The sequence below is a fragment of the Melampsora larici-populina genome, assembly GCF_000204055.1.
Source record: "Melampsora larici-populina 98AG31 unplaced genomic scaffold MELLAscaffold_13, whole genome shotgun sequence".
Classification (NCBI taxonomy): domain Eukaryota; kingdom Fungi; phylum Basidiomycota; class Pucciniomycetes; order Pucciniales; family Melampsoraceae; genus Melampsora; species Melampsora laricis-populina.
In genome coordinates this window covers 1,190,570-1,205,378 of record NW_006768777.1, presented here as the reverse complement: position 1 = coordinate 1,205,378, position 14,809 = coordinate 1,190,570, and the positions used below count along the sequence as shown (strand labels likewise).

The 14,809-nt window shown below is 39.3% G+C and overlaps 5 protein-coding genes across 5 annotated transcripts; 2 read left to right on the top strand and 3 right to left on the bottom strand.

The window, feature by feature from the left end:
- Nucleotides 1-4,377: 4,377 nt before the first annotated feature.
- MELLADRAFT_105449 (uncharacterized protein) lies at nt 4,378-6,980 on the top strand (the record flags this gene model as incomplete). The annotated part of the gene is made up of 4 exons (XM_007408719.1): nt 4,378-4,454; nt 4,676-5,111; nt 6,137-6,217; nt 6,732-6,980. The coding sequence occupies 4 exons, from the start codon at nt 4,378-4,380 to the stop codon at nt 6,978-6,980; spliced, it is 843 nt and encodes a 280-aa protein (XP_007408781.1).
- On the bottom strand, nt 5,802-6,111 carry MELLADRAFT_124485 (uncharacterized protein; the record flags this gene model as incomplete). Its single annotated transcript, XM_007408648.1, has 2 exons — nt 5,802-6,026; nt 6,109-6,111. The coding sequence occupies 2 exons, from the start codon at nt 6,109-6,111 to the stop codon at nt 5,802-5,804; spliced, it is 228 nt and encodes a 75-aa protein (XP_007408710.1).
- Nucleotides 6,981-8,250: 1,270 nt separating the features above from the next.
- On the top strand, nt 8,251-10,259 carry MELLADRAFT_116151 (uncharacterized protein; the record flags this gene model as incomplete). Its single annotated transcript, XM_007408720.1, has 4 exons — nt 8,251-9,138; nt 9,222-9,363; nt 9,497-9,620; nt 9,699-10,259. The coding sequence occupies 4 exons, from the start codon at nt 8,311-8,313 to the stop codon at nt 9,823-9,825; spliced, it is 1,221 nt and encodes a 406-aa protein (XP_007408782.1).
- Nucleotides 10,260-10,449: 190 nt separating this feature from the next.
- MELLADRAFT_85270 (uncharacterized protein) lies at nt 10,450-13,394 on the bottom strand (the record flags this gene model as incomplete). The annotated part of the gene is made up of 8 exons (XM_007408647.1): nt 10,450-10,508; nt 10,580-10,734; nt 10,811-11,002; nt 11,071-11,213; nt 11,296-11,813; nt 11,912-12,334; nt 12,584-12,887; nt 12,978-13,394. The coding sequence occupies 8 exons, from the start codon at nt 13,392-13,394 to the stop codon at nt 10,450-10,452; spliced, it is 2,211 nt and encodes a 736-aa protein (XP_007408709.1).
- Nucleotides 13,395-13,926: 532 nt separating this feature from the next.
- MELLADRAFT_123902 (uncharacterized protein) lies at nt 13,927-14,765 on the bottom strand (the record flags this gene model as incomplete). The annotated part of the gene is made up of 5 exons (XM_007408646.1): nt 13,927-13,955; nt 14,055-14,123; nt 14,217-14,321; nt 14,404-14,484; nt 14,618-14,765. 5 exons carry the CDS (start codon nt 14,763-14,765, stop codon nt 13,927-13,929), a joined length of 432 nt encoding a protein of 143 aa, XP_007408708.1.
- Nucleotides 14,766-14,809: the final 44 nt, after the last annotated feature.

Sequence of the window (14,809 nt, the reverse complement as noted above, 5' to 3'; positions counted from 1 at the left end):
ATCCTGGCTATGCAGCTCTTAAACAAAAACTATCTTCACTTAACATCAAAGTGGATGAGAAGGAGTTACGTAAGTTGCAAACTTGTAACATATGTATTCAAGGGAAAATGAGACGTTGAAATATGTCAAGTCGTACTGGTTGGAGATCTACTAAACCTTTGAGTGTAATCCATTCCGATGTATCGTCGTATTCTGATGTATCTCGAAAAGGATTTAAATATTTTGTGACATTTATTGATGATTATACAAGATTTACTAAAATTTATTTAATGAAAACAAAAGACGAAGTTCTTTCAAAATTAAAATAATTCTTTAATGAGATGACAACTAAGGTTGATGGAGTGATTGCCGAGTTACGTTCTGACAATGGTACTGAATACATCAACAAAGAGTTTAGTTTGTTCTGTTCACAGAATGGTGTTACACAAACCACTGGACCACCTGATTCACCACAATTAAATGGTGTAGCTGAAAGGTGCAACAGGACAATTAAAGAAAAAGTTCATTGTTGTTTGATAGAATCAATGTTGCCGGATAGTTTTTGGGGGGATGCTTTAGAGTATGCAATTGAGACATTAAATAATATGTCGACAAGAACAAAGGAAAAGTTTCAATCACCGATTTTGTTAATGGGTATTCATGAATGTCAAGAACATACCTTCCATGCATTTGGTTGTCAGGTATGGTTTCATGTTATAAAACCAAATTCGACGCTTAAACCATGAGTGCATCATGCTATTTTGCTTTCATATTTGGACAATAATGAAGGAGCTATAGTTTGGGATACAGAAAAGAAGGTTGCTTTAAAAGCTACTTCTTGAGTATTTCTTGATAAGGTATTTCCAGGATTAAAATCACCAAAATCTTGCGAACCTTTAGGACCTGTTGGAACCAAAAAACTTCCATGGCCCACTTTGGATTCTGACAAACAAAACATTTTGTCAAATCCAATCATTCCTGAATCAACAATTCAAGAGTTACCGTCTAGACCTGTTCGAATTAGAAAACAACCTGGTCAATATGGTAATTTTATCAGCTCAGTATCTACTCGAAAACAACCTCAAAGGTATGGAGAGTATGGTAGAGCTGCGTATGTTGAATCAGAAAAAGAGCCTTCAACTTATAAACAAGCCAAGAAATCTGTTAACTGGGATCTTTGGAAGTTAGCGGCTGAAGCTGAAATGTGCTCACTGGTAGGAAAAGAAACTTGGAAACTTGTTCCTAGACCTGCTCAAAGAAAAAACATCCGATGCAAATGGATATTTAAAACAAAAAGAAATGTTGATATGTCAATTGATAAATTGAAGGCATAATTAGTTGCTTTAGGTTTTTCTCAGATTAAAGGCATCGATTTTTCCGAAGTATTCTCTCCAACTTCTCGTCAAGAATCAATTAGATTATTTTTAAGCATCATGGCAAAAAATGGATGGAAAGGAGTGTCTAATGATATAAAAACGGCATTCTTGAATGGAGATTTAGATGAAGAAATCTACATGGAACAAGCTGAGGACTTTGTCGATGAGGAGCATCCAGACTGGGTGTATCGAATTTTACGATCTCTATACGGTTTGAAACAATCTCCACGACAGTGGAATATTAAATTACATCAATATTTAATTTTGATTGGATATACAAGATCAGCACATGATCCTTCACTTTATTACAAGAAGGATGAAAAAGGAGATATTAATTCACTTTTGGTAACACATGTTGATGATATTGCTATCACTGGTACTGATAAAGAAATTGGTAAATTTCGCGGTCTCATCAAGGAACGTTTTGAGGTATCATCTGATAAACCACTTTCACATTTCCTTTCACTGAATATTTCTGAAGTTAAAGATAACTAAGTATCAGTCAATCAAACACATTATATTTCGAATCTTCAAAAATAATTTAAGAAATATGATATCAAGTTGTCAAATACACCAAACAATGAATCATTCAAAACTTTAATTCCATCAAGTGATGAAGATATCATGTCGACAGAACCATATTCAAGTTTAGTAGGAGGTCTTTTGTGGGTTGCACAGTGCACTCGTCCTGATATAGCGTTTGTAGTAAATAGACTATCACAATTTTTGAAGAAACCATCAACGTTACATTGGAATTCAGCATTAAGGGTATTAGGGTATTTATGTAAAACGAAGGATTTGAAGTTGAATTTAGGAGGAGCTGATTTAAAACCTACTGCGTATTCAGATGCAGATTGGGCGGAAGATTGTCATGAAAGAAGATCAACAACAGGGTATGTGTTTATGTTGGGAATTGGTCCTGTTTCGTGGAGATCAAGGAAACCAAGAACTACATCATTATCAAGCACTGAAGCTGAGTATATGGCAATGAGTGATTCATGTAGAGAAGCACGATGGTTAGTATCAATCTTACATGAACTTAATATTACAAAAGAACAGACTTTTGAATTATGTGTTGATAATGAGGGCGCTGAAGCATTGGCTCAAAATCCTTCACATCATTCACGGACTAAACACATACATACAAGGTATCATTTTGTGCGACAATGTGTAGAAGAAGGAATAGTGAAGTTGGTACATGTGTCCTTGGCAAAATTTTTGGCTGATATGTTTACAAAGGGTCTTTCTCAAGTTTTACTAACAAAACATAGGTTATCTTTGAGTTTATATTGATAAATGTGTCATTAGCACGGGGGGTGTTATGATGTTGTGTAGATGTCACTGGTTGCTTTATGTTTGTATTACATCATAGCTTATATGCTAATACTTTTATCTATCTAAATGGTCTTATAACCTATTAGCATAGTTCATATATCTATTGTAGATTGGTTGTTAGATGGATTGGTTTTCTTCCTCACCTTTCCTATATGTTCTAACATCTTTCTTCTAGGTAAGTTATCTACTATTGCAATAGAACCTTTCCTATATGTTCTAACATCTTTCTTCTAGCGAGAATCCATCTTATCAGATTGTGAACAATCTCAGCTCTCTGATGTAATCTAGAGACTAATTTTTTTAAGAAAATCCAAGTCGATTGATTTGCTTGTGATCCTATGAAGAAGATTGAAACAATCTCAATCTTCACATCAATCTTATCCATAATTTCTTGATTCCAATTCCTATCACTGCCAGCATATTTGGCTTGGAGACAAACGTCCGAGGAGTCCTTGGACGGCGCCCCTAAGGAAAAGGGCACCCGAGGGCTAATTCCGAGGCAAATGTTGGCCCTGGCTGTTACCTCGGATTGGATCCTTGGATGGGGGTCAACTTGGAGTCAGAATCCGAGGAATCCTTGGATTTTTGGCTCTGAGCCAAATATGCTGGCTGTGTATACAATGACAAGCTTCTCTGAAAACAATTCATCTATTATAAACAATCTAGCTTGTTAATTCAGCTGTAAAGGTCTTATGAGCTGCCTTCCGGATCCATTCACCTGGATTTGACCTAGATGATGAAACTTGTGATCTTCAAACATCAAACTTCAACACATACTGCAAACTCAATAGTGTTCAACTCGGGACAGTGTGGTGGTAGGTATTGAAGAAGGATACCTAGAGACAATATTAGAGATTATCAGTAAGTTGAATGAAATGAACTGAAGAGAGAAATGGGAGGATTTGAAGCAGTAGAGTGTATCTTGTTCCTTACAGAGATCAGCAATCAATTGCCCACAATAGATAGACATGTTAGTTGAGTTTAGTGAGCAAAACGAAGTCATTGACAGGGATTTGAGGGATATGAAAAATTGTTGGTGGCAGTGGGGTAATCAAAAGGATGGAACGGATGGGAGCTCAAGCGCACCCTAAAACTTTTTTCTCTCTGCTGCGTTGTGACTGCTGCGGTGAAATTTGTTTTTATTTTTTCTCGATCGGGCCAAGCTTTTTAGCAAAAGTAATATTTGTGCTTGTTGAGAATTTTCTGCCCAAGCCGGGGTAGTTTTGGACAAAATTTGAGTTTCTGACCAAATACACCCCAAAATCATTTTTCCATGGAACATCTTCAAAACTCAAGGTAAAAATACGAAAAAATATGCAAAATGATGGGATATCACAGACTGATTCAAACATAATTTTTTTCAAATTTTTCCTACCTCTCATGCATTGCTGAGAATTTTCTACATCTTGACTTTTCTAAACTCCATGGTATATTTTTGATTTGGCATAGTGATACATGATAGCCTTGATGGCCCATAAGGCCAGTAAAGAACAAGCCTTGTTGGAGGCCTCTAACCTTAACACCAACAAATGAGCGTGTAAGTCTTCAATCACTCTATATCATAAATATCAAGATAGTCCTCTATAAAACACCTTTATGATTTATAAGATCTCTCTTTACTTATATCACTCTACATCTCTTCTTCTCCATTAAAACAAAGAGAACTTGGTTTAGCAGGACTATACAAATGACTACTTTGGGTTATATTACTCTGTGGTTCAATATGGCATATTACATCCTTAAATCAGGATCTTCATCATACTTGTAACAATCATGCCACAAGCCCTCATAAGCTTTCTTTAAATCTCCTTTTCCTTTTTGTCAGGTGACTTGTCCCATCATTCATCAACTGACCTTGGCCTACTATCTGGAGATGTACGGCAGGAGGATATTGTGGTCAAGAAACCAGATCAAATTTTTTTGGCAACCAAAGTAGCTCTAAAAATTGGAACCACAAATGTTTAACTATGGCGGCATTATGGCAGGATAATTTTGAATGAGATTATTGAATATCAACTTATTAAGCCTGAATTTCTTGAATTTACTGTTGAAGAAGTGCATTTTTCAGATGAAGTGTTTCAAGTTTTGTTACCTCTTAAGATTGAAGTTGAAAAAGAAAGGAAAGAGGGATTAGTCGTATTTTGGAATGAAGTAGATGATTTGAATAAAGAAAGTGAGATGGAGAGAGTCAACAAAGAATTTTATGAGGTTCAAGATTGGAATCAAGACAAACCAGATCAAATTGATTGTAGAAGATGTGGAAATGGATTGAAAGAGAATTTAGAGAAGATTGAGAAATATTTAGGTTTACCTTCTGAGGGATGGGAAGGTTTTGTTGAGTATTGGATTTGTCATGAGATGGACAATCATGGAGGATATATTTTTGTTGGAAAAAAGACGAGAGGGGATCAGAAACAAGATGTAAGGGAGAATGGAGGATTTATAGGCAATAAGTTTATAGAGTCAAACAAGATTTAATTGAGGTATTAATCATTGGCTCATTAATACATCTAGTGAATCTCTTTGCTACATCATTATTACACTTGTGATCTTCAGATGATTTGACATCACTGTTTGATTTTGATATATATAAAGCTATTGTGTGCGCTTTACTTTAGTCTTTCTTTTATTGAACTCAAACATCTTTTTCTTGTACAATCTTCTTTGCCAGAGATTGTACTCATCTCAGTTCAATCAAAGCTAATAACCTGATTCTCACAGGTTATACCCACTTTGAGTGGTTATGAGTCCAGCGCTCTTGCAACTAGCCATTGTCAGCATCATCTTATTTCAAACTTCATACTAAGAAGAACAAAATGAGCAGATTGTTGGCATGTCAAGTCTTGTTGTGAATGTTGCAAGGATGATAGAAAGAGGAATACAAGCAATGAACTACTAGTAGTACATGATTTGTTGAGCTGATTACCAAAGAACACGGCATATCATTCCAATGCTGAGAAAAACTTCTATCAAGTATTGACCTTATGTTTTCTCCGACAAATCCAATTACATTCTAAATCCAATCCTTGGGACAATTGCGCACAATGAAGCATTCTCTTTTGAAAGAAACATCACTAGCAAATCACTTTGGCATTGAAAGGATCACCACTGTTAACATGTAATTGGTACTGGACACTGCTTGAATGCTCCCCCCTCGCTGCACTTCGGTGTGGTGCCTGAACACAAAGGACTGCCTTTGGTACATTGTGCATTTGATTTTCCACACTTGGCCAACGGATTTAATGTTCTCTTGGGAGGGCTTCCTTCGGCAATGGGTGCCATAATTGCAATGAGGCCCAAAAAGACCACAAGGAGTTTGAGATACCGTTTAGATATCTAGCCCAAGTAAACGTGAAAACTTCATGTCAACATTTTCACATCACCAAGAAATTATTTTGTGGCACTTCAAAAAACTGACCATATTGTTATCTTTTGGATTTGATAAGGTCTGTTCTGAGGATACTAGTTCAAGTGATGATCTTATTCTCAAGGGTAAAAAAGGGTTCCAGAGGGAACAAGTAGTTCAGGTAAGTAATTGACTGTAAGAAATGAAAGAATAGGGGAATAATCACGAGATATAGGTTTTGATAAGATGAACGAGCTCCAGCCTCAGTCAAGTCAAAGCAATATCAGACGATGGTTGATGATTATGGGGCCATTGAGCTTCGAACAGGCCCCTTTTGAATGCAAAAGTGAGACCTTCAGAGATGGTGAATCCTCTTACTTACCAGCCTACCAACTTACTTTGGTCACACTGGAGACATACCCTCTTAACGACTGGTGGGGACGTTTGCACGTTTTCACGCTCATGAGAGCCCGCATTGGGGGTTGGTAGACATGTATCGACGAGATTAAAGTCGCTCGGCTCGGATCCTTCTTGAATAAATATCTGACGACCCGGTCGGCCTTCTTGTCTTCATGATGTAACTGCTGATGACGAGAAACTGTTCAACGTGGGGAGTTCGTTACATAGACACTTGACTGAGGAGCATGTTTCATTTCCGTAATCTCAGAGGCTATCAGTCGGGGTGGTTGTCTTAGAACAATTCTCCGAGTCCTGGTAACCTCACTTTGAATTATTGTGATGAGCAACATGAGCCATCACCTAGTAAGAAGGCTCATCAAGTCATTGTACTCGCTCAATTCTCACTTTTGGCTCTTGATTGTGGTGCAAATATCACACTGGACATCAATAGAGTTCTCATTAATCTGTGGATGATGGTAGAGCCTATGCGGGACATCTTGTCGCCTGATTACTATGTCTTCATGAATGTTGCGGCCCATAATTAAATGGTGATCCTTTTCTTCAACACTCCTCTCGGCGACGGTTGTTGTAGTCCGAGATCCTTAGCTCACTGTTCAAGGTCTTGCAATACCATTCGAATTTCAAACAGTCTCATCGTTACGCGAGGATTTGAGTCAGTCGCAAGTGACGCCGGCGGATGAAGGAGTAGGTCAGCCCATCTCAGCAACATAAAGATGCGTCAAAAGGTTTGAAGCCTGAGGTCCGCCTCATGATATGCAATCATTTTTCGGTGATTGCTAGTGTTCCCGAAGCGTGGGCCATCAACAGGCAGGCTGCCGTTGGCCCAAACTGCCGATCTACCAAATCTAATTGACAGTTCGCCTGCGACTGGCAAGCAGACTGCCACAGGTTGCCATTGTTGTTGAAGACTTGCTTTGGTTGAGAGAAACAGGTTTTGAAGCAAGCACTTCAGGACTTATTTATAAGCTAGGTTAGGTTAAGGTTGACGCGTTCACCCCTGGCCTCCGATTTGATGGATCAGCAAAGGAAACACTTTCATATTCCGAATTTCCGTAGGCTCCTGAAATCTGTATGGAGCAAAAGCACTACATCAAGAAAAGTTGACTGAAGTATTAGCTTAACTAAGCCCCTCGCGCGGCCGCGTCCGCGCCCTCGAAAGAGGGGCTTATGACTAAAACGGGTTTTTTGGCTGTGTGACTCCATGTTTTAAGTACCCTTATGTTGTTTTTCTCGTCTCTGCTCTTCCCATTTTCTTAAATTTTTCAGACCTTCCAGTATGTTATTCCTCATCAAGTTGTACATAACACAGTACCATTTACTTTGGTTTAGATGAAGCAGAAGTGCTTTGAAATCGTGATGTAAGATTGGTAATTAAGCGGCTTTCGAATTTCATTCGAGGGAAATCCAGCTGGCTTAGGTGGTCTTAGGGCATTTACAACACGGCGTAAGGCCTGTTTTTCGCATCCTCAGCACAGCTCTCAAGCCATGCAGGGATGTCTGTTGCTCATGAAAAGTATATCACAATATGTACAATTTGGCAAAGAACAACATACTCAAAGGTCTGAAAAATTGTTGAAAATTGGAAGAGCAGAGACGAGAAAAACAACATAAGGGTACTTAAAACATGGAGTCACACAGCCAAAAAACCCGTTTTAGTCATAAGCCCCTCTTTCGAGGGCGCGGACGCGGCCGCGCGAGGGGCTTAGTTAAGCTAAACTGAAGTACAGAAATCGACCAAATGATAAATATCTTGAAGGCTACCAATTGAATACAGTCTGGGTCTTCCCACTGAAACTAACTTTCGTTATCTTCTTCAATTCAAGAACCAAGACTGGAATTTTCTTGGAATATATCATGATCAACTTACGAATTCAATCAACCATCAAATCAAAACTAAAACTTCAAAGATTATCATATACAACAACATCATCAAATCAACCTACCTTCGCTTCGACTTGTACTGCAACAGTTCCATCCTACACTCGTCATTTAATACTACATCATCAATCTATTTCAGAATCAAATTGGCCATCTGATCTAACTACAATCTCACCATTATACAAAACTTTACAAAACCTTACAAAACCTGGTCAAAGCTTACATGGTTTAGGATTAAGTCTTAGTACTACTAGCTCGAGGAGTTCAAGTTTGAATCTATCATCAAGTTTAGATTCTATTCAAGAAGCTTACCTTCATTCATCTCATCATACCATTCGAATCCCTTTCACACTTTCAAATTCAAATCTAGATGAATTCATAGAGTTTTATAAAAGTTTACCTACCATAGATATCAAAAATAGATCCAAATCAACTCAATCAAACCTACCTTTAGATCATGACTCTTTTGATTCATTTTATGTTTATGTTTGTGTACATGAAAATAGAGATTGTAGATGTGGTATAAGAGGTAAACCATTATTAGAATCATTAAAAACTTTATACCAAACTCGAATTTCACAAAGACCTTCAAAACCTATTTATAAATTCTATCCAATCTCTCATATTGGTGGTCATAAATATGCTGGAAATTTATTGGTTTATCCTACTGGAAATTGGTTTGGTTTATTAGATCCAATGGTAAAAGGTGACGATGAAAAGATCTTGAATTGCTTGTTGAGTTTAGGTACTGAGAATGAACAGATTTGGTGGGATAAATGGCGTGGTCGAATAGGATTAGATAAGGTATCTTACATACTCTTACTTTAAACATCTTCATCTCTTCTACCTGGATGATCATGAAGATTCACTTTTGGACTATCTTTTAGGAGGTTCAATGGGATGTTTATCAATCAGGTATAAAAAATCTAAACAAACACCAAAGGTCTCAGAACAAAATAGAAACCCTACAAGGTCCAGATGTCATTGTACGATTCAAAACATACGAAGGTGAAGTTTTATCTTTAAAAGGTAAAATAGGTGAAGACCTAAGATCAAGTTGAGTAAACCGTCTCATTCTCATATGAATTCACACTTTGGTTTTGTTGAAGTACTAGTTTACATCCTTCTTGACCTGTTTTTTTGTTGGTTTTCAAAAAAAAAGTTGCTAAAAGAGGAGAAGCACCTTCTATTGAAGCTACCTGTGGTGGTAATTGTGAATGTGCAACTTGTCAAATTTATATAGATGAAACTGCACCTATTCCACCTCCAAATGAGAATGAAGAAGAGTAAGGAATCCATCATTTTATTGAATGCACCAGCTTGTATTGATCATAAATTGAGTTTTTTTTTGCTTTTGATGATAGTATGTTGTTTACCGCCATTGATAGACGTGATCAATCAAGATTAGCTTGTCAAGTGGTTTTAACACATCAATTAGCTGATTGGCTAGAAAGTCAAACCGATCCTCGAATCCAATTACCTCGCTTTTGATTACAAGAGGTATGGACACTTGAACTTTGAAAAAGTCAGATTATGTAGTTGATCTTGATTAAATCATTGGTTAGATGATGATCACTCCATTTATAGTCTGAAAGTCTCTAGTCTATTGTATAGGTACACAGGGCACTACAAAAAATACCGTCCTGTACAAAAAAACCACTGCTCTTTGTAAAACCCCTTCTTGTTATATCTACAGGTCACGAGTGTCATCAAGCTTTGCATACTTTGGCCACCAAATGGTGCATAACATATTTTCAAACACAATCAAGCCAAGCGTGTTGCTCATATGGCCCTCGACTTCTTCAACTATGTGATGTTATGCAACATTTGGGTGTAGACATAGTTGTATTCTACTGTGATTATTTCAACTTGTGACCCCCTATCATCTCTGTTGGCAATTCCATAAAAAAGCTGAATGCTTCTTCTAACAGGGGCTGCGCAAGAGGCTCGAGCATCATGTAGAGCAAAATGTCTACAATTGACTAATTGAGCCACTCTGATGGAGATGATGTACAGGTCTATATGGGTTCTTATCAAAAGGGTCACATGGAGTGTTTAGTATCACTGTGATCATTCCTGATACAAACCAATGATCAAGTAGTTCAATTATCACCTTCATTTCCAAGATGTAAAATCAACCTGTTCACAAACTCTCTCTAATTTCCTCATCTCATCTATTTATGTGGATATAATCAATCAGATTCATCTCAATGGTGAAAGCTACAAAGCAGATGTCAAAACTTACTATCAACTTCAATCAATGTACCAGATCCGCTAGGTAAGATCAATACTGTATCAATCTCAGTGTACATGGAGATGCTGGCTTTGGCTCCGCGCTTAGTAGCGATCCATTGGCCAGATTGTGTGCGGAGGAAGGTTTCCTTGACAGGGGATGTCTCACTATTTTGAAATTTTCGATCAGCGTCTATTTATCAAATGTTCTATACATCAAAGGAGCGAACAAGAATTTACATACGTTGGTTGATCTTTCAAGCATTCTAGCACGCCTAGACAAATCTCAACTTCCTTTTCACTACTTTGTTTTCCGGACCAAATCTCATTCTTAGACAACCAGGCAGATTGAATTGAAGATTGTTTATAGTACACATCATTAGTCTTAAGTTGTATAAGAAAGCGATGATCGAGCGATTTAGTCTTCACGAGGTCACTGTACGAATTGGAAGAAGTACAGCGATCAGCGCCCTATATGCTTGACATGTGGTTCAGTGAGCTAACTTTGAAGATTGATCCGGCCATTGTGCACAGAGTCGCTTGAGTAGACGGCTGCTTTCAGATAAGAGTTTAGCGTTTGGTAACGTAAGCCCTGGTTTGGTACCATCAGCTGACGGGAATATGAGTGCTAGATTCCAATCGTCTCGCTAACAGAAAAGAAAGCGAATTCCGATAGCAAAATCTTCAGCGCGTTGAACTCACAGCAATACTGGATCAGAATAAATTTACTTGGAACCATAGAACATCAGCCTTCAGTTCACCATTTCGAACAAAAATTGACAGCTGTTTGGGGACAGTATGTTGATCCATCCCTTCTGATAACGGCGAACTCGACAACATTTTACGTCGCACAAACTTTTCAATTGGGCTCAAGTTGTCTGTTGCAGAGCTTTTCTCTGCCATCGCGTCAGCCAACGCGAGCTCTACATTATAATGGGCTGATCGCGGATCATGGATCGACGAAGCTGCTCGTTTGGTTGGCTCAGTCGCTGGTTGACTTGCGGGATTCTGGGCGGGTACCAAGTTCGTAGGTGATGAGGCCACCGCCGGGGTGGACTCACATGGGTGACGATCCAGGTCAAGTGTTGGAGCAGGGTACAGGTTCAGCAAGTGTTTCGGATAATAGTCATGATCGGCCTCAGTGACCACGATAGGATACAGATTGAATAGATTCTCAGGATAATTGAATAGATTCTCAGGATAATGCAAAGTAGAAGTCCTATCGCTGATGGATTTGTCTTTAGATGCTAGAAATTCAACACGTTTGGGACAAAGATTAATCAGATACCCAGTGTCGCGTCATTTAAGAGCGCCCGGCCGTGGAAAAATCAGCCCTGCGACTTACGTTGTTCACCTTTTGCGAAGAGATATGACTGCGAGGCACATGGTCTGCCACTAGACAAGCGAGCCGCAACGGAAGGTGTTGGAATCACGGAGGATGTGTTCGTAGTCTTCGATTTCGCCGGAGGGATGAAACTGATCCCCATCTCTGCTCTCAGTTGTTCGTCCAGGCCTTCGATAGTTTGAGCACTGTCATCAATACCTGATAAGTGGGAGCTGGCAAATGAAGCAGATGCCCAAGAAAAGGCTTTCTGTACCCATTGGGACGGTTCCGCTAGACCCTTCATAGACACATCTTGAATGCCATCCATTGAGCGCATTGCAAAGTTCGAAAAAACATTGGATGGCGGAGGAGGGTGTTGGGTAGTACTCTTGGCCTCGCTACCTCCAAGTAGGCTAAGAAGATATCTAGCGAGGCTGTTGCTGTCTAGTTGGCTTATCGAGTTTGTGGGTTGAGGAAGATGGATGATCTTCTTCTGATTCAATAGAATTGGGGATGAACCGGTTTCTGAACACGTCTTGTCAATAAATGCGTTGAGATGAGTCGCAAGTCGATTGGGTATGGATTGTGGATGCAGCTGTGGCAGCTGAAGCACTGATCACAGATTCGATAAGATAAGTCATGCGATCGCCACTCAAGGATTTGATCAGGAAAGGTGTCATTATCCATACTTACAGCCAAGATATTGATCAAAATCAACACCACCACATCCGCTTTTCTGTACATCCCAGCGCCATAACCACACACTCCAAAATCTTTCCAACATATCAATCAGTTCCTTGCGAGAATTAGTGTATTTCGACATGATCCCATGTAAGAGTCGATATTCAAGGTAACCCGACTTCAACGAATTCAGTAAAGTGTCGTCTGTAGGAGTATGATACGAAGAAGGCTTTCCCTCGAGATTGATTGTCAAGGAGGTAGACATTTTGTTTGGACCGTTTGCAAAAGTTTCGATCGATTGGGGGAGACTGATCATCTATCCTACTCATATTGGATCAAGGGACTCATAAGCCCACCCAGTCTATCTATGTGGCGAGTTGAGGATGCGTGACATATTCAGACGTACCGCACAAATGTGAAAGCCAGGCTCAGGTTCATGATACAAGATCTTATGCTTCGAACTATGAACCACACGTAAAGATGAGTCGCGGGTTGGCTTATGCTGTGAAGTTGCCGATGACCCAGTATGGCTACTCGGTCTAGATGAATTTGCATTGAAACCCAAAACAGAACTAAAATTGACCAATCCTTGTAGAAGTCCTATCTGACGATTTCGCTTTTCGGGAGATAAATTTGAAGTTCGATCTGAGAAGAAGAGGACAGATGACGGTAAAGAAGCCTCAGGTCTGTTACGATCTTCTGGTTCATTGGTTTCTTCCTGGTCAGGTACTGCTTCTTCATTCTTTGGAGGTTGAACTTTGTTTGACCATATCGTAAAAGAGACCAGCGTAGGAAATGGGAACTTGCGTGGTTGAGAAGACATTTTGAGTTGAGCTTGAATGAGATGGTAATGAGAATCTGTATCGACAACTCGAAGGTCTCAAACGGTAAGCTGTAAGTTTCGGCTTCTTTTTCAGACCGTGTGCCGGTTACAATCAAATCGCTCTTTTGTCTTCCCATCAACGCAAGACCTGATCTAATGCCTTCTTCTGGTGCTCCCTGTTCTTGCCACTCACCATTCCAATTTCAGGATGAGATCAAGGGCTTCACTTATTGCCTCACATGATGGGTTTGATATCCATACTTTTTGTCAATGAGGGAGAAAATCATTTACACTTGGTAAATTCTCATACCATGCTTCGTATCCCCTCTACTCTTTGGGCGTGATTTGTTTTCAAATGCATTTGACTTGACGCTTTTTGGCCGAATTGAAGCCCACTGGTACCAAGTCTATTCTACCCATCTTTTTCACCTTGTCAAGTCTTTGTTATACAACATATTATTTTTATTGCACTCAATGAGATTACATAATGACACAGCCAAGTCAACAGATCAAGTGAGGATTAAGGGACATTTTAAACGTGACAGCTGGCCTCTGGACATTCTAGATGTCATAATCAACAGAATCATATCAGAAAGGGACGGTTAGTGATGGGTGTAATATCATGTGTACTTTTATAATGCAAATGGAAGGTAAACTTACGTTGAGGCAGATGCTGGCGCACGCAACGATACTCTCTGGCGACCCCATCAGGGTCTTTATGCCTGCAAGCTTTTTGTTTTGGAAAGATCAGGAATGAAGTCCGTTTCAAGAAGTTAGTATTCTGGCGTGTGTCAGAAGCTTAGAAATGGACCACAACTCAACAGATAGGTCTGGCTGGGTTGCTTCCTTCATCGATAGATATTCCGGCGTCACAAGGGAATGATCCCGTTGTGCTCAATGGTTTCGGGCCGTGGCAATCAAAAGCAGCTGTACGATGATACATTGAATAAGAGGTGAGCAGTCCGGTTCCATTTGGCCATTGATTCAAGACGAGAAAATTCTTTCGCACAAGGTAATTGATTATCATTCCTTCCACACACAGAGCAAAAACGGGGATAAGCAATCGCTTGACCGACTTTTTGTTTACACACTACGAGCATCAATATTTTTAGACGGTGTTCAAAAAGATGAGTCAGTTCGAAATATCACTGAAAATGATGTTTCATTGTATCGACCTTGGTTGACTGGAAAAACTGAAGACTAAAGGGAAAGGTTTGACAGACCATATACACCCTTGGTCACTATCGATGGCAGACTCCATCCTTCGAGGCAATCTATGGCATTAGCACCTGTGAAAACCGACCCGAGATCTCCTACAAACAGGAACACGAGCAAAAGATGAAAGAGGGCGGTCGATGGCTTCCGAAACATACTACGAATACCAGTCGATTGATATGTTTCACGAGTCGTAGAGT